The sequence below is a fragment of the Pleurodeles waltl genome, chromosome 10, assembly GCF_031143425.1.
Source record: "Pleurodeles waltl isolate 20211129_DDA chromosome 10, aPleWal1.hap1.20221129, whole genome shotgun sequence".
Lineage (NCBI taxonomy): Eukaryota > Metazoa > Chordata > Amphibia > Caudata > Salamandridae > Pleurodeles > Pleurodeles waltl.
Window position 1 is genome coordinate 782592469 of NC_090449.1, and position 19121 is coordinate 782611589.

Below are 19121 nucleotides of genomic sequence, written 5' to 3' on the forward strand. Positions count from 1 at the left end.
ATCCCCTGAGCAATCTTCTCTCTCTGGGGCTTTAGCCCTCTCCAGGGAGTTTACCAGTTCAAGTTGTAGAGTGCTACTTGTGACTGGTTCTCCTTGGGGACCAAACTACTCACTATCATTTATTTAGACCATTTTGGGCCAGTTTTGACAATTTGTACATGGTTTTGCTGCTGGTGGCCAGCTATAGCTATGAGGAGGATTTTTTTCAGGCCTCCTGATCTCTAATTTTGTATTTTCATTCGGGAGCTTGATTTCCCTTTGCACTTAAACTCTGTGTTCAGGACCTGTCCTCTGGGCAACTCTTGGTGTTCTCTTCAGCCTGGCACCACCTAACAGGGCACCCTACAGCCTCAAGGCAGAATATCCTTCCTTCACACGCTTTTCAGGGTCCCTCAGCAGGTCCATCCCTCTACTGTGCCTCTGAGAGTGAAAGGGGGCCAACACCACTGTTCCTGGAGAGGTGAAGGTCCATCACTCTACTGTATTTCTCTCTCACTCTGTCTCTTTTTCACTCTCTCTTTCTCACTATCTCTTCTGTGCAGAGGTTTTTAAGTAGGGGAGGAAAGTTACAGAAGGTAATCGCATCTATCCAATCCTAGGATGACACCACCTTTGCACCCCTTCTAAACCCTCCTGCACAGCATCTTGGAGCAATCCAACATGGCAACTTGAAGTGATCTGTTGAAAGACCTCGCTAAGTGCCTCAAACCATGCCCTTAACTGTCAGAGATGCCTACTTCCTTCCCTCCAAAACTTCGAAGGAGAGCCCCTCCTTTGTTTGGCTGCATAGGTCTAACTGTCCTCAGTTGTTTCAGTGGGAGAGCCTTCCCAGGGTAGAATTCTAATAATCTGTGTAGCGTAATCACGCCTAATTGCCTGAATTACGCGAAAAGAATAATTCTGCGTTTTGTGCTATTTCTTAGTGCAAAAATGCCCCTGCATGTCCAAAATAAACACACAGATGTTTTTTCTGCTAAAAAAATAGTGCCACCTGCCAAAGAAGACAAATAGCGAGTGCAAGCAGCCATTTGCACTCTCTAAATGTGCTCTCGAGGTAGGAGTTTTATCCCATTTACAATCAGCATTTGGCACTATTTTCCAGTGATAAATGCACCCTTGTGTCCAAAATGGACACAAGGATGCATTTTGTGGTAAGAACAGCACTAATTGCATCAGAACACGAATTGCAAGCACAAACAGTTGCTTATTCTCGTTAAATCTGTAGGATTTTTTCCGCACACTACTCTTAATTACATGAGCAGGAGTAATCATGTAATTATTGGTAATTTTGCATCAAAGATTAACACAGGATTACTGAAATTACTTTGATTACTCTAGTGTCATCGACATTCTGCTCAGGCATAGTGTGGAAGGCAATTAGCACATTGAGATTCCATTCCCTCCGTTTTCTTTACAGAAACAAATCCAAACATTGCCAAAAGGCTCTTTTTTGTGGAGAGGTCTTTGATAATCCAGCTAACTATCAGAGTAATTAACTTGGCCAACAGAGGAAACAAAGGTTAGGAATCTTCTTGGAACTTGAGTTAGAGAAATGTGACAAATTCTCAAGCACCAGAAAGAGTGATGTGCTGATAGGACAAAAATGTGACATTGAAGCTGCACCTGGTGTCCATATTTACCATATGATCGGAGTGTCATGCTAGTCTCTAGGCCGCACAGTGGTGAAACTGTAGCTTGGTGTGCCTTTTGCCCACAGAGTATAACACAGTGAAGCACACACCCTTTACAGTAATGACAACAGATATGCATGCTCACACTATTAATGCCCATTGATATTAAAAGTCTTACACATGTCAGCACCAATCCCTGAAGTGGCCCTTTTATGACAGGCTGTGCAGATACAGGGCTGAGCTAGACATAGTAGCAAAGCTGAAAGCAGTATATGCATGTTTGAAATAACTTTCGATGTTTTTGTTAATAGCATCACACAACAAAGCCTCTTCAGAGGCTAAAGATGAAGTCAGTGACATGCTTCACAGGATGGAAATCAGTTTTAGAACTTGAGAGACGTCCTCTTCAAATTACGGTAATGGGGAACTTTTATTCAGAAAACTTGGAAAAGAAGATTTCTCTATGTCTTTCCATTATTTCAACAAAATAGTCTTTGAAACCTCAAATGAGTATATCTTCTGCCTCTTGTAAATTGTATTAGGAATAAAACCCCTCTTCTGAAAGGTGAACAATGAACTCAAACCCCAGAACTTCTGATATGGGTAAACATGATCCATGTACATACTTCCACTTAGGTAGTGGAACGTAATAAACTTCACTTATAGAATACATTAAATGTCTCGAAGTAACAGGATCATTTAAAGCAGAGAAGACAGCCTCTGTAATCATGGTTTGCAGTTATGACTGTTGAGTGGAAATGAACCTCAAGGCAAGCGATTCAGCAACTGGTAAGTTTATGATCAATAAACTTTAAGGACCAAATGAACCCACAACTGTCTCCCTCACGTCCTCGGCGTCCAGTGACCAAATGGTAAATGTTCCACAGAACATCCCGGATGGAGGAATCAGAACGTGGGAGTCATGTTGAACAACAACACATTATTAAGTAATGTAATCTCATGAAAGAAGGACGCTAAAGATAAAGGCATCACATAACATCATCATTTCCTTTACAAAGAAAGAAACACAATAGCATATACCTGGAATTAAGAAGTTATAACAGAAAGACATGTCACAGTGAAACATCTAAGAACGAAATCACTGCAAATAATAGTCTTTGCATTTTAGAGGTAAAGAAACATTTCTAACAGGTCTCTCTGGAACCTTTGCAGACCTTGAACGATCTCCAACATGGCTTGGAGTTGTAAACTCTCCACCCGTGGAAGAGAAATTTAACAACCTGTCAACATTGGTATTACAAGAAGATTCATCAACATCAGTGTTCTTATGTGAATCAGTCACCTCAGAACAACCAGATAAATCATTTTCAGGGACAATTGAAGCTTTCTGTTGAGATATATGCCACCAACAACTACCTAGATCTGTGACACAGTCAAGATTTCTATTTTTAACATCTGTAATTTCTTTTATCTTGTTCTTGAGATATTTTCATCAAACGTATGCTACATCATCCTTTCCCTTAAAGGAGTAGAGCACCTTTTGATACTTTAATCACTTTGACTGGTAGCACAAACCTAGGTTCAGTCTTCCTAACTTTATTGTTTTTGTTAATAAGAACCCAGTCCCCAACTTTGTATTCACACACCCTAGAACTGTGTTTGTCATTGAAATACTGTGTAACCACCTTCTGTTTGTCTAATGCCTTATTTCTCATAATGTTAACATTAGGATGACTTCACTATTCATAGTTATATCTTTAACCCAAATTGGGCATAAAATACATCTGGGAAATCTGTGACGAAGCAATTTAAAGGGAGATTCACCTGTAGTGCTATGAGGAGTATTATGATAACTTCATATTTTTTCTGTAAGAAAATGTTCTAATTAAAACCCTGAAGATAATGCTGTTTGTACTCCTTCTTTCAAAAATGTGTTTACTCGTTCAACAAGGCCATTGGATGGAGGTGACTATAACGCTACTTGTAAGTGTTTGATATTTAACCTTGCCAAAAAGTTTGTCATTTGATGAGACCTACAGTGGGTACCATTATCTGTTACAACCTCATGAGGTGGCCCTTCAATTAGAAATACATTTTGTAAAAATGAAATGACAGATGAAATGTCCGGTTTAGCAACAAAATTAAAGTAAATCCACACCGAAAAGTAGTCCCCAAGGATTATCAAGTACTTCCTGTTTGTTGGTAAAATCTCAAAAGGACCAGCAAAATCCATTGCTCCAAGGTGCATCTTGTAATGGGACCATATGCAAATTTTGTTCACATGTTCTCCAATGTTTATCAGAAACCAAGCACCTATTGCAGGTTGACACCCATCTGTTTATGTGCGCATCCATTCCAGGCCACCAATAATACTGTTTAAACCTGCGAGCAGTGGCTGTAATACCTAAATGACCTTCTTGAGAATGCAAAAATATTTTTTCTCTCAATTTAGTGGGAGGAACCAATAACTCATGACGGAGTGAGAAGCCTTCAGCTATAGAAAGCTCATGTGCAACTTGAGCAAAACTCTTCAAGCCAGATTCTAAATTTCTTTCCTGATGTCCACCATTTTTAATGTGGTTAATTACTTGTTGTAAAATTACATCTTCACAGAGTACATCCATCCAATCTTTACTAGATATGACATTGTAAACTCTATGCAAATCTTCAACTAGAGCCACCACACACTCAATATTATCTTCATAAACATTAGCATTCTCGTCAAACACAGGCATCCTGGATGAGCAATCAGCCCTGGCGTGTTTCCCACCAGGAAGGTATTTTATTGAGAAATTGAATTCTTGCAGTTTTGACAAGATGCCCAAGAGTCTGGCTGAGGCTTTCCCTGTGCCATTTCCGTTCAATAAGTAAATAAGAGATTATGGTCTTTGAATATTTCAAATTGGGTGCCCCATAAAAAGGTTTAACATTTTTCAACAGCCCAGGAAAAAGCAATAGCTTCTCTTTCAATAGTACTGTAATTCAGTTCAGATGATGTGAGAGCATGTGAGGCAAATGCAATAGTGTGTTCTTTATTTCTACCCATTGAGATAGTGCAGCTCTGAGGCCTAATTCAAATAGACCCAAAGGAAGAGCGCAAAGTGTCTTTATTGTGTGGTGGAGTGGTGTTTTAAAGTGTAGCTACTAATGACATTTTGCATTTGATACCTTTATCAGAGATGCTTATACTTGAGGGGCGTATTAATAGCAATAAAAAAAAAATACACACTAAAGTTGTGTTTAACAATGCAATGGGGCACCACAAACAGTAAGGACTGTGAATTACTACTATATGGATATTCGTCTCAACAAGAGATTGAAACAAATATACCCCTCAAGGGAAAACAACATAAGGTCTAAAACAGCTTGTCTCATAAAAAATACATGAAAGAACAAGTGGTTCTGTCATCTTTGTTCAAATTACAAATCTGTTGTTAATAGTCAATAAAAACCAGGAAGATTCATCCATGCAATAAAATAATGTGACATTTGATTCCATTTTTAAACTACATCAGTAGCTGCCTTTCTATTACAAAAGTACAAAAAAAAATAGTACAGAAGCTACGCAGAAATTCTAAGTTTAAATGGCTGTCCTTTAAGTACAAAAAATAAAAACGTAATCACTCAGGACAATTATGTCTACCAGTCGTCTAGGACCCTCAAGTACCTACTAAAGATAGTAACTAATACTACGAGGAACAGAGAATCAATCTTTTGAATCTTCCATTACATTCAAACTTCCTCCAAAAATGCCAATAGTTTTGGTACAACCTGCCTGTTTCATCCCTTAAATCATCCAGCTGTAATTATCTTCAAAACTATTTTTATACCAAAGGGCGAGAAACTGACCAAAGGTAATACCTTCTCACAGACAATCTACTCTTGGAAATTAATTTTAGAGTGTGGTCAATTTTCACTTATTTCCCCACTAATACGACAACGTAGGCATTTAAAACTATCTTTGTCCTAGGCCACACGTCTCTTTACAATAAGCATTATTATCAAGTGACTGTTTTATAGGGTGTCTACAATATGCCAAGTACTGGACAATTGAAAGGATGTTGTGCATAAGAAAAAATGCATGCATGATACCCAATGAGTTAAAAGAAGCCAAGAAAATATATTTCCTTGATAAAAGGTACAACCTATGTCCCAAAACTAGACATGGCGTGTAGTCTGCTTTTTAATAGCTCCCGACTACACTTTGTAGATTAAAGGGGCTGTGTGGAAAAATAGAGAACTTTATACACAGCCTAAAGAAAGCACACACAAGTAGCTCTACCATCTGCCAAAACATTCTCTCAGTTTATTAGGACTCAAAGATCTCTTCTATTTATTTTAGGATCAATTTTGAGCACAATATAACGAAGTAAAACACATATTTTTATCCTTTTTCCCTGGAAGCTGTCCGACATATTTCCCATATTTAGCATTAGAATAAGTTACATTTATATCATGTATGAATTCCTTTGACAAAGCATCCCTCACACCCACTCACTCAAAGCTTGCTAGACGTTTTTGCCTTACTCGATCACAATGATTCAAACGTCAGGAATGTACTTGAAAAAATGGACAAAGTACCACTGTACATAAATAATGTTGTCACTCCTTTGCCCCTCCCCACTACCCTTTGCCACCCTTCTGAAATACCCCTCCTGCCTCTTCCCCACCACCACCACGCAGTAGTTTTTTCTTGCTTGGTTTGCTCACCTGCAGCATGGGCCTCAATTTCCAAATTGCAAGGAGTAGCTGAAGTTACATTACCCGCTCTTTGACCTCCACTTTCACTCACAGAGACATACTTACACATACACACAAATTCACACTTACACACACACACACACTCTCTCACATAAACACACTCTCACCCACAAGCGCGCATACAACATACATTTACAAGCATTTTTACTTACCTCGGCTGCCATGGAAGGGCATATTCACACTTTCATTACATTAATAGTGAATAATACATTATTATTCACTATTAGCGCAATTAAAATTTGACAGAAAACAAAGAGAGCGGAGTCCCAACTGACGTCCATAATCAGCTGCCACTGTGTTCCTGATACTGTATTTGCCACCGCTGAAACCAGGGGTCACAAAGGCAGTGCCAGGGGTTGCAAAAGGCAAACCAGGGGTCGCAGCTACGACCCCTAAATTACTTCCACGGCCTGCAATATAAGGAATATTTTATAATAGTTCTAAGAAAATATGAAGTAAAACTGTGGGAGCTAGGAGGCAATCAAATTTTTTTCACTGAAGACGAGTCTCGGCATAAAACTTTGCAATAATTTCCCAATATTTTTAAAATAACGTAGAACAAGTATATATTTTGAAAAGCATCTTAGTGTACTCACATCATAGAAGCATCTGGAGGTTTTGGAAGCCTAGGGAAAAATACAATAGTTGTCAATATAGCATATTTGCACTATTACGTTCATAGCCATTGAATAACACTTAATGCAAGATCAACCTTATTTTCCATAAGGGAGCTGTGCTTTGGTGTATCTCAAGCATGTCTTATCCTTTTGGGGATGGCTTTAAACCTGTCTGGCTGCCACTGCAAAACACACACCATACAGTATACACTATACAGAGAGGGATTTTGGGCTCCAGTGACTTGCCTGGGCGAGCCTCCTTTCTGCATTGAATCAATGGGTTATCTTTTACATTTGGGTAATAACCCATGGCATTTTGTGGATGTTTCTAATTTTTGTGTTACATTTTTTCTGACTAGTACAGATTGTAGTAATCACACAGTGAAGCACAGGAAAAACAATATACTGCTCATCACTGAATGGGTGTGCAGCAAATTCACTGGATTACAAAGGAAATTTCTTCATCTAAGATGGGTACACATATGATACCGGGACTTTAGCTAAGAAGATTTGGGTTGGAATGCAGGGAGGTGGCTGCTGCCCCTTCAATAATGGCCCAATTACCAGAAATCTTTATTTCTCCTAATCCTAACTGTACTTGTGCCAGTTATTTTTATGGGGAGGGGACCCCGCCTCCTGTGAAACAGAAAAATATCACAGGAAACTTGCCAAACAAAGCCCTGTCTTGTCTGAACATATGGCATAAGAAGGTGCTGACTTCACAGCATCATTTCGAGTACCAATCTAAGTCAGCCGAACAACAAAAACCCAGATGGAAGGGTGGGGTGTAATGAAAGCCACAATCACAATTAGTACTAAAAGTTATGAATATTACTGGTAAATAATCAGGCTATTTCCTCTCTTACCAATAACCTTGTACCAGTCATTACGTATGGGGAATACCAAAGCAGTCTGTTTGGGCCTTGACAAAGAAAAGAAACAACACAAGTCATTTAATGCTGCATCACTGTAATTTAATGCAGTGTAAATGTGACTTAAGAAGTAACAGAATTTAAGACTCCCACACCAAAAGCCTTTTTATCTAAATCTGAGCTCTTCAATTTATGGTGTCCAATAAAAACATTCACAGAGGACCTTGTTATTGCTGTACAAATCTGTGATGGCTACTCCTTGTAACTCTGCCCATGAAGCAGCCAAACTCCTCATTGACCTTTCTTGAAAGATTTTTGGATGGTTCAAACCTGGCAAAGAGTAGACCAAAGAAACTGTTCACCTGATCCACATGCTCAAGGCGAAATTCCATGTTTTATGTCCCATGTTTGAGGACCAAAAGGTCACCAGCAAATAACAAATCAAAATCTTTTCGTTTTTTTCCAGATAAATCAAGAATACCCTCTAGACATCAAATAAAGGTCATAATCTTTCTTCTTCATTGCCACATTTAGAAAAACACAGGCAAAAAACCTCCTGATTTGCATTACTAACTGATTTGTGTTAGAAATGGGGTATTTGGTTGGCAGTCAGGTTACCCCCTGCCCAAGCAAGGACCCTCACTCTATCAGGGTAAAAGAGAATCACCCTCAGCTAACCCCTGCTTACCCCCTTGGTAGCTTGGGATGAGCTGTAGGCTTAACTTCAGAGTGCTAAGTGTAAAATATTTTTACCAACACACACAGTAACTTAAGGAAAACACTACAAAATTACACAACACAGGTTTAGAAAAATAGAAAATATTTATCTAAACAAAACAAGACCAAAACAACAAAAATCCACAATACAAAAGTCCAGTTATCAATTAAAAAGCATGTAGTTTTAAACACACACTAACTCTGTTAGCAGGAAAATGTACCTTGGGTGCGTCAAAAATAACCCCGCACGGGCGAGTGTGTGTCAAAAAGGGCTTGCGATGCGTCGATTTCATTCACGAGCGAGACCTTGCATCATTTCTCCTTTTGTCGGGTCAGAGTGTGTTGTTTCTTCTCTCCACAGGAGAATGATGCATCGATCCGGTCAGCACTCTCGGGTCCGGGCAGGCCATGTGTTGTTTTTACACGCCCAGCTGTACTTGCGTCAGAAATCCAGCCGCACAATGATCCGAAAACCACGCAGTGCAGATTGTGATCTCACCAGCCTCTGTCAGCGATGCTGCTCGTCGTTTCTCCAGCTCCGTACATCGACTCTTCGGTCGCATTGCAGGCGAGCGTCGAGTTTCAGCCACGAAGCCGGCGGCGCGTCGATTTTTAAGCCGCAGATCGGAGTCGCGTCAATCTTTTCCCCGCACGGCGTCCTGTGCGTGGATTTCTTCTTCTTAGACTGCCAGCTTCTCCTTTCAGGGTCCCAGGAACTGGATGGGCACCACTTGCCAGAGACTCCAGGTGCTGGCAGAGAGAAACCTTTGCTGTCCCTGAGACTTCAAACAACAGGAGGCAAGCTCTAAATCAAGCCCTTGGAGATCTTCACAAGATAGAAGGCACACAAAGTCCAGTCTTTGCCCTCTTACTCTGGCAGAAGCAGCAGCTGCATGATAGCTCCACAAAGCACAGTCACAGGCAGGGCAGCTCTTCTTCCTCAGCTCTTTAGCTCTTCTCCAGGCAGAGGTTCCTCTTGGTTTCCAGAAGTATTCTAATGTCTGTGGTTTTGGGTGCCGTTCTTATACCCAATTTCTCCTTTGAAGTAGGACTACTTAAAAGCAAAGTCTCTCTTGAATGTGAAGTCCTACCTTGCCCAGGCCAGGCCCCAGATACTCACCAGGGGGTTGGAGACTGCATTGTGTGATGGCAGGCACAGCCCTTTCAAATGTGAGTGACCACTCCTCCCCTCCCTCATAGCACATATGGCTCATCAGGAAATGCAGACTACACCCCAGCTCCCTCTGTGTCACTGCCTAGTGTAAGGTGCAACCAGCCCAACTGTCAAACTGACCCACATAGGGAATCCACAAACAGGCAGAGTCACAGAAATGGTATAAGCAAGAAAATGCTCACTTTCTAAAAGTGCCATTTCCAAACACACAATCTTAACCCCTTTGCTGCCAGGCCTTTTCCCCCTCCTGTGCCAGGCCTTTTTTTGCCTATTTGGGGCAGTTCACGCTTAGGCCCTCATAACTTTTTGTCCACATAAGCTAACCAAGCCAAATTTGCGTCCTTTTTTTCCAACATCCTAGGGATTCTAGAGGTACCCAGACTTTGTGGGTTCCCCTGAAGGAGGGCAAGAAATTGGCCAAAATACAAGGACAATTTCGTTTTTTTAAAAATAATTGGAAAAAGTGGCTGCAGAAGAAGGCTTGTGGTTTTTCCCCTGAAAATGGCATCAACAAAGGGTTTGCGGTGCTAAAGTTAGCAGCTTCCCAGCTTTCAGGAACAGGCAGACTTGAATCAGAAAACCCAATTTTTCAACACAATTTTGGCATTTTACTGGGACATACCCCATTTTTGCAATCAGTGACAGAAATGGGCATGAAACCAATGCTGGATCCCAGAAACCTAAACATTTCTGAAAAGTAGACAAGATTCTGAATACAGCAAGGGGTCATTTGTGTAGATCCTACAAGGGTTTCCTACAGAAAATAACAACTGAAAAAGAAAAATATTGAAATTGAGGTGAAAAAAACATAAATGTTTCTATACGTTTTACTCTGTAACTTTTCCCTGCAAAGTCAGACTATCGAGAGCAATATACCGTTACGTCTGCTGGACTCCTCTGGTTGTGGGGATATATAGGGCTTGTAGGTTCATCAAGAACCCAAGGAACCCAGAGCCAATAAATGAGCTGCACCCTGCAGTGCGTTTTCATTCTATACCGGGTATACAGCAATTCATTTGCTGAAATATAAAGAGTAAAAAATTGCTATCAAGAAAACCTTTGTATTTCCAAAAAGGGCACAAGATAAGGTGTTGAGGAGCAGTGGTTATTTGCACACATCTGAATTCCGGGGTGACCATACTAGCATGTGAATTACAGGGCATTTCTCAAATAGATGTCTATTTTACACACTCTCCTATATTTGGAAGGAAAAAATGTAGAGAAAAACAAGGGGCAATAACACTTGTTTTGCAAATCTATCTTCCCCCAAGTCTCCCGATAAAAATGATACCTCACTTGTGAGGTGTTTTTTGCAAAGTGCCTACCTGTAGATTTTGGCCTCTAGCTCAGCCGGCAGCTAGGGAAACCTACCGAACCTGTGCATTTCTGAAAACTAGAGACCTAGGGGAATCCAAGAGGGGGTGACTTGTCGGGCTCGGACCAGGTTCTGTTACCCAGAATCCTTTGCAAACTTCAAAATTTGGCTAAAAAAACACATGTTACTCACATTTCTGTGGCAGAAAGTTCTGGAATCTGAGAGGAGCCACAAATTTCCATCCACCCAGCGTTCCCCCAAGTCTCCCGATAAAAATGATACCTCACTTGTGTGGGTAGGCCTATCGCCCGCGACAGGAAACGCCCCAAAGCGCAACGTGGACACATCCACATTTTTGGAAGAAAACAGAGGTGTTTTTTGCTAAGTGCCTACCTGTAGATTTTGGCCTCTAGCTCAGCCGGCACCTAAAGAAACCTATCAAACCTCTGTTTTTCTGAAAACTAGAGACCTATGGGAATCCAAGTTGGGGTGACTTGCGGGGCTCGGACCAGGTTCTGTTACCCAGAATCCATTGCAAATCTCAAAATTTGGCTAAAAAAACAAATGTTACTCACATTTCTGTGGCAGAAAGTTCTGGAATCTGAGAGGAGCCAGAAATTTCTTTCCACCCAGCGCTCCCGCAAGACTCCCGATAAAAATGATACCTCACTTGTGTGGGTAGGCCTAGCGCCCGCGACAGGAAACGCCCCAAAGCGCAACGTGGACACATCCAAATTTTTGGAAGAAAACAGAGGTGTTTTTTGCGAAGTGCCTACCTGTAGATTTTGGCCTCTAGCTCAGCCGGCACCTAGGGAAACCTACCAAACCTGTACATTTCTGAAAACTAGAGACCTAGGGGAATCTAAGGAGGGGTGACTTGCGGGGCTCGGACCAGGTTCTGTTACCCAGAATCCTTTGCAAACCTCAAAATTTGGCTAACAAAACACATGTTCCTCACATTTTTGTTGCAGAAAGTTCTGGAATCTGAGAGGAGCCACAAATTTCCTTCCACCCAGCGTTCCCCCAAGTCTCCCGATAAAAATGATACCTCACTTGTGTGGGTAGGCCTAGCGCCCGCGACAGGAAACGCCCCAAAGCGCAACGTGGACACATCCCCATTTTTGGAAGAAAACAGAGGTGTTTTTTGGGAAGTGCCTACCTGTAGATTTTGGCCTCTAGCTCAGCCGGCACCTAGAGAAACCTCCCAAACCTGTGCATTTCTGAAAACTAGAGACCTAGGGGAATCCAAGATGGGGTGACTTGCGGGGCTCGGACCAGGTTCTGTTACCCAGAATCCTTTGCAAACCTCAAAATCTGGCTAAAAAAACACATGTTACTCACATTTCTGTGGCAGAAAGTTCTGGAATCTGAGAGGGGCCACAAATTTCTTTCCACCCAGCGTTCCCCCAAGTCTCCCGATAAAAATGATACCTCACTTGTGTGGGTAGGCCTAGCGCCCGCGACAGGAAACGCCCCAAAGCGCAACGTGGACACATCCACATTTTTGGAAGAAAACAGAGGTGTTTTTTGCGAAGTGCCTACCTGTAGATTTTGGCCTCTTGCTCAGCCGGCACCTAAAGAAACCTATCAAACCTGTGTTTTTCTGAAAACTAGAGACCTATGGGAATCCAAGTTGGGGTGACTTGCGGGGCTCGGACCAGGTTCTGTTACCCAGAATCCATTGCAAATCTCAAAATTTGGCTAAAGAAACAAATGTTACTCACATTTCTGTGGCAGAAAGTTCTGGAATCTGAGAGGAGCCACAAATTTCTTTCCACCCAGCGCTCCCGCAAGTCTCCCGATAAAAATGATACCTCACTTGTGTGGGTAGGCCTAGCGCCCGCGACAGGAAACGCCCCAAAGCGCAACGTGGACACATCCCCATTTTTGGAAGAAAACAGAGGTGTTTTTTGCGAAGTGCCTACCTGTAGATTTTGGCCTCTAGCTCAGCCGGCACCTAGAGAAACCTACCAAACCTGTGCATTTCTGAAAACTAGAGACCTAGGGGAATCCAAGATGGGGTGACTTGCGGGGCTCGGACCAGGTTCTGTTACCCAGAATCCTTTGCAAACCTCAAAATCTGGCTAAAAAAACACATGTTACTCACATTTCTGTGGCAGAAAGTTCTGGAATCTGAGAGGGGCCACAAATTTCTTTCCACCCAGCGTTCCCCCAAGTCTCCCGATAAAAATGATACCTCACTTGTGTGAGTAGGCCTAGCGCCCGCGACAGGAAACGCCCCAAAGCGCAACGTGGACACATCCAAATTTTTGGAAGAAAACAGAGGTGTTTTTTGCGAAGTGCCTACCTGTAGATTTTGGCCTCTAGCTCAGCCGGCACCTAGGGAAACCTACCAAACCTGTGCATTTCTGAAAACTAGAGACCTAGGGGAATCCAAGATGGGGTGACTTGCGGGGCTCGGACCAGGTTCTGTTACCCAGAATCCTTTGCAAACCTCAAAATTTGGCTAAAAAAACACATATTCCTCACATTTCTGTGGCAGAAAGTTCTGAAATCTGGGAGAAGCCACAAATTTCCTTCCACCCAGCGTTCCCCCAAGTCTCCCGATAAAAATGATACCTCACTTGTGTGGGTAGGCCTAGCGTCCGCGACAGGAAACGCCCCAAAGCGCAACGTGGACACATCCAAATGTTTGGAAGAAAACAGAGGTGTTTTTTGCGAAGTGCCTACCTGTAGATTTTGGCCTCTAGCTCAGCCGGCACCTAGGGAAACCTACCAATCCTGTGCATTTCTGAAAACTAGAGACATAGGGGAATCCAAGATGGGGTGACTTGCGGGGCTCGGACCAGGTTCTGTTACCCAGAATCCTTTGCAAACCTCAAAATTTGGCTAAAAAAAACACATGTTACTCACATTTCTGTGGCAGAAAGTTCTGGAATCTGAGAGGAGCCACAAATTTCCTTCCAACCAGCGTTCCCCCAAGTCTCCCGATAAAAATGATACCTCACTTGTGTGGGTAGGCCTAGCGCCCGCGACACAAAATGCCCCAAAGCGCAACGTGGACACATCCAAATTTTTGGAAGAAAACAGAGGTGTTTTTTGCAAAGTGCCTACCTGTAGATTTTGGCCTCTAGCTCAGCCGGCAGCTAGGGAAACCTACCGAACCTGTGCATTTCTGAAAACTAGAGACCTAGGGGAATCCAAGAGGGGGTGACTTGTCGGGCTCGGACCAGGTTCTGTTACCCAGAATCCTTTGCAAACTTCAAAATGTGGCTAAAAAAACACATGTTACTCACATTTCTGTGGCAGAAAGTTCTGGAATCTGAGAGGAGCCACAAATTTCCTTCCACCCAGCGTTCCCCCAAGTCTCCCGATAAAAATGATACCTCACTTGTGTGGGTAGGCCTAGCGCCCGCGACAGGAAACGCCCCAAAGCGCAACGTGGACACATCCACATTTTTGGAAGAAAACAGAGGTGTTTTTTGCGAAGTGCCTACCTGTAGATTTTGGCCTCTAGCTCAGCCGGCACCTAGAGAAACCTCCAAAACCTGTGCATTTCAGAAAACTAGAGACCTAGGGGAATCCAAGATGGGGTGACTTGCGGGGCTCGGACCAGGTTCTGTTACCCAGAATCCTTTGCAAACCTCAAAATCTGGCTAAAAAAACACATGTTACTCACATTTCTGTGGCAGAAAGTTCTGGAATCTGAGAGGGGCCACAAATTTCTTTCCACCCAGCGTTCCCCCAAGTCTCCCGATAAAAATGATACCTCACTTGTGTGGGTAGGCCTAGCGCCCGCGACAGGAAACGCCCCAAAGCGCAACGTGGACACATCCAAATTTTTGGAAGAAAACAGAGGTGTTTTTTGCGAAGTGCCTACCTGTAGATTTTGGCCTCTAGCTCAGCCGGCACCTAGGGAAACCTACCAAACCTGTGCATTTCTGAAAACTAGAGACCTAGGGGAATCCAAGATGGGGTGACTTGCGGGGCTCGGACCAGGTTCTGTTATCCAGAATCCTTTGCAAACCTCAAAATTTGGCTAAAAAAACACATGTTCCTCACATTTCTGTGGCAGAAAGTTCTGGAATCTGAGAGGAGCCACAAATTTCCTTCCACCCAGCGTTCCCCCAAGTCTCCCGATAAAAATGATACCTCACTGGTGTGGGTAGGCCTAGCGCCCGCGACAGGAAATGCCCCAAAGCGCAACGTGGACACATCTAAATTTTTGGAAGAAAACAGAGGTGTTTTTTGCGAAGTGCCTACCTGTAGATTTTGGCCTCTAGCTCAGCCGGGACCTAGGGAAACCTACCAAACCTGTGCATTTCTGAAAACTAGAGACCTAGGGGAATCCAAGATGGGGTGACTTGCGGGGCTCGGACCAGGTTCTGTTACCCAGAATCCTTTGCAAACCTCAAAATTTGGCTAAAAAATCACATGTTCCTCACATTTCTGTGGCAGAAAGTTCTGGAATCTGAGAGGAGCCACAAATTTCCTTCCACCCAGTGTTCCCCCAAGTCTCCCGATAAAAATGATACCTCACTTGTGTGCGTAGGCCTAGCGCCCGCGACAGGAAATGCCCCAAAGCGCAACGTGGACACATCCACATTTTTGGAAGAAAACAGAGGTGTTTTTTGCGAAGTGCCTACGTGTAGAATTTGGCCTCTAGCTCAGCCGGCACCTAGAGAAACCTATCAAACCTGTGCATTTCTGAAAACTAGAGACCTAGGGGAATCCAAGATGGGGTGACTTGCGGGGCTCGGACCAGGTTCTGTTACCCAGAATCCTTTGCAAACCTCAAAATTTGGCTAAAAAAACACATGTTACTCACATTTCTGTGGCAGAAAGTTCTGGAATCTGAGAGGAGCCACAAATTTCTTTCCACCCAGCGTTCCCCCAAGTCTCCCGATAAAAATGATACCTCACTTGTGTGGGTAGGCCTAGCGCCCGCGACAGGAAACGCCCCAAAGCGCAACGTGGACACATCCAAATTTTTGGAAGAAAACAGAGGTGTTTTTTGCGAAGTACCTACCTGTAGATTTTGGCCTCTAGCTCAGCCGGCACCTAGGCAAACCTACCAAACCTGTGCATTTCTGAAAACTAAAGACCTAGGGGAATCTAAGGAGGGGTGACTTGCGGGGCTCAGACCAGGTTCTGTTACCCAGAATCCTTTGCAAACCTCAAAATTTGGCTTAAAAAACATATGTTCCTCACATTTCTGGGGCAGAAAGTTCTGGAATCTGGGAGGAGCCACAAATTTCCTTCCACCCAGCGTTCCCCCAAGTCTCCCGATAAAAATGATACCTCACTTGTGTGGGTAGGACTAGCGCCCACGAAAGGAAAGGGCCCAAAACACAACGTGGACACATCACATTTTTTTATAAAAAGCAGTGCCTACCTGTGGATTTTGGCCTGTAGCTCAGCCGGCACCTGGGGAAACCTAGCAAACCAGCGCATTTTTGAAAACTAGAAACCTAGGGGAATCCAAGATGGGGTGACTTGCGGGGCTCGGACCAGGTTCTGTTACCCAGAATCCTTTGCAAACATCAAAATTTGCCCCAAAAACACTTTTTCCTCTCATTTCGGTGACAGAAAGTTCTGGAATCTGAGAGGAGCCACAAATTTCCTTCCATCCAGCGTTCCCCTAAGTCTCTCGATAAAAATGGTACCTCACTTCTGTGGGTAGGCCTAGCGCCCACGAAAGGAAATGGCCCAAAACACAACGGGGACACAACATATTTTTTCACAGAAAACAGAGGTGTTTTTTGCAAGGTGCCTACCTGTGGAGTTTGGCCTGTAGCTCAGCCGGCCCCGGGGGGGGGGGGCAGAAATGGCCTAAAATAAATTTCTCCCCCCCAACCCCCACCCCCCCCGGGAGCGACCCTTGCCTACGAGGTCGCTCCCCCTGTGTGACATTGGCGCCAAAAAACAAATCCCCGGTGCCTAACAAACAAAAAAAAAAAACACACACAAAAAATTTGCCCTGGCGCCTAGAGGTTTCTGCCTCCCGGGGGCAGATTGGCCTAATAATAGGCCGATCTGCCCCCAGGGGGGGCAGAAATGGCCTAAAATAAATTTCTCCCCCCACCCGGGAGCGACCCTTGCCTACGGGGTCGCTCCCCCTGCGTGACATTGGCGCCAAAAAACAAATCCCTGGTGCCTAGCGGTTTCTACCCCCTTGGGGGCAGATTGACCTAAAATCGGCCAATCTGCCCCCAAGGGGGGCAGAAATGGCCTAAAATAATTTTACCACCCAACCCACACCCCCCCCCGGAACGACCCTTGCCTACGGGGTCGCTCCCCCTGCGTGACATTGGCGCCAAAAAACAAATCCCTGGTGCCTACCGGTTTCTGCCCCCTTGGGGGCAGATTGACCTAAAATCGGCCAATCTGCCCCCAAAGGGGGCAGAAATGGCCTAAATACAATTTGTCCCCCAGGGGAGCGACCCTTGCCGGATGGGTGGCTCCCCATCTCTAAAAAAACAAAACAAACAAAAAAAAAAAAATGCCCTGGTGCCTAATGGCCTAAAATAAATTTGCCCCCAACACCCCCCCCCCCCCCCGGAGCGACCCTTGCCTACGGGGTCGCTCCCCCTGCGTGGCATTGGCGACAAAAAACAAATCCCCGGTGCCTAGCGGTTTCTGCCCCCTTGGGGGCAGATTGACCTAAAATCGGCCAATCTGCCCCCAAGGGGGGCAGAAATGGCCTAAATACAATTTGTCCCCCAGGGGAGCGACCCTTGCCTGATGGGTCGCTCCCCATCTCTAAAAAAAGAAACAAAAAAAAACAGAAAAAAAAAATTTGCCCTGGCGCCTAGTGGTTTCTGCCCCCTCTGGGGGCAGATCGGCCGAATAATAGGCCGATATGCCGCCAGGGGGGGCAGAAATGGCCTAAAATACATTTGCCCCCCCAGGGAGCGACCCTTGCCTAAGGGGTGGCTCCCCTTGCGTGAAATTCACGCAAAGAAAAAACTCCCTGTTGTCTAGTGGTTTCTGCCCCCCTTGGGGGCAGATTGGCCTCATCAAAATAGGCCAATCTGCCCCCAAAGGGGGCAGAAATGGCCTAAATACAAGCTTAGATAAAAAAAGGTTTACACATTAACACTCCCACCTAATTCTGCTAGTTGATGTAATTGCTATCTAAAATGTAACCTTCATTGTCAGAAATGTTAAGCTCAAATGGATGCAATTGTAAAGCCTTTAAGAAATGAACTAAGACCTATGGTAGAGCCATTTTGTGAGCAACAGGGAGGGATACTCTGAAGCTCTCTAACCCCTTGGGTGCCCTGGACATAACGGTTACGTAATGGGCAGCACCGCTAGGGTGCCCAGGATGTAACCCTTACGTACTGCACCAGGCCCTTGGGGGAAGCGCTTCCCCTTCCACCCCCGCGTCCCGTCCCACTCCCCCAGTGACTTCTGATGATGTCAGAACGCGATCACGCACTGACCTCCACAGTGGTCGCCTCCTATCGCACTAGAAGTATGCTTCCAGCGTGATCCGAGGAGAAACAGGTTAGTTTCTCCTCTGTACGGAGGCAGGGGAGGTCAGAGAGGCATGGAAAAGGAAATGCATTTCCTTTACTTTTCATGTCTCTCTGAGCATTCCTGCAGCACGATCGAATATCGATCGTGCTGCAGGAATGCCACTAGACACCAGGGAGTTTTTTTTAAATTGGCATAAGGGGAGCGACCCCTCTGGCAAGGGTTGCTCCCCAAGGGGGGCATTTTTTCTAAGGCTATTTCTGCCCCCCCATGGAGGCAGATCGGCCTATGTTAATTAGGCCAATCTGCCCCCAGGGTGTGGCAGAAACCACTAGACATCAGGGTTTTTCTTTTTGTTTATATTGATAAGGGGAGCGACCCGTTAGGCAAGGGTCGCTCCCCAGGGGGCAATTTGTTTATCAGCCTATATTAATTAGGCCGACCTGCCCCCCCAGGGGGGGCAGAAGCAACTAGACACCAGGGATTTTTTTTATTGTTTATATTGATAAGGGGAGTGACTCCTTAGGCAAGGATCGCTCCCAAGGGGGCAAATTTTTTAGGAAGCCTTTTCTGCCCCCTGGGGCAGATAGGCCTATAATAATTAGAACCACTGGGCACCTGGGATTTTTT

General features: G+C 44.3%; 1 protein-coding gene across 1 annotated transcript in view; it reads right to left on the reverse strand.

Moving 5' to 3' along the window:
- Positions 1–19121, reverse strand: part of SPMIP4 (sperm microtubule inner protein 4) — a 213757-nt gene that overhangs the window by 88368 nt on the left and 106268 nt on the right. The window contains exon 4 of the mRNA XM_069211409.1: positions 6950–6979. Within this exon, the coding sequence (XP_069067510.1) occupies positions 6950–6979 (30 nt within the window). The remainder of the gene's footprint in view (positions 1–6949; positions 6980–19121) is intronic.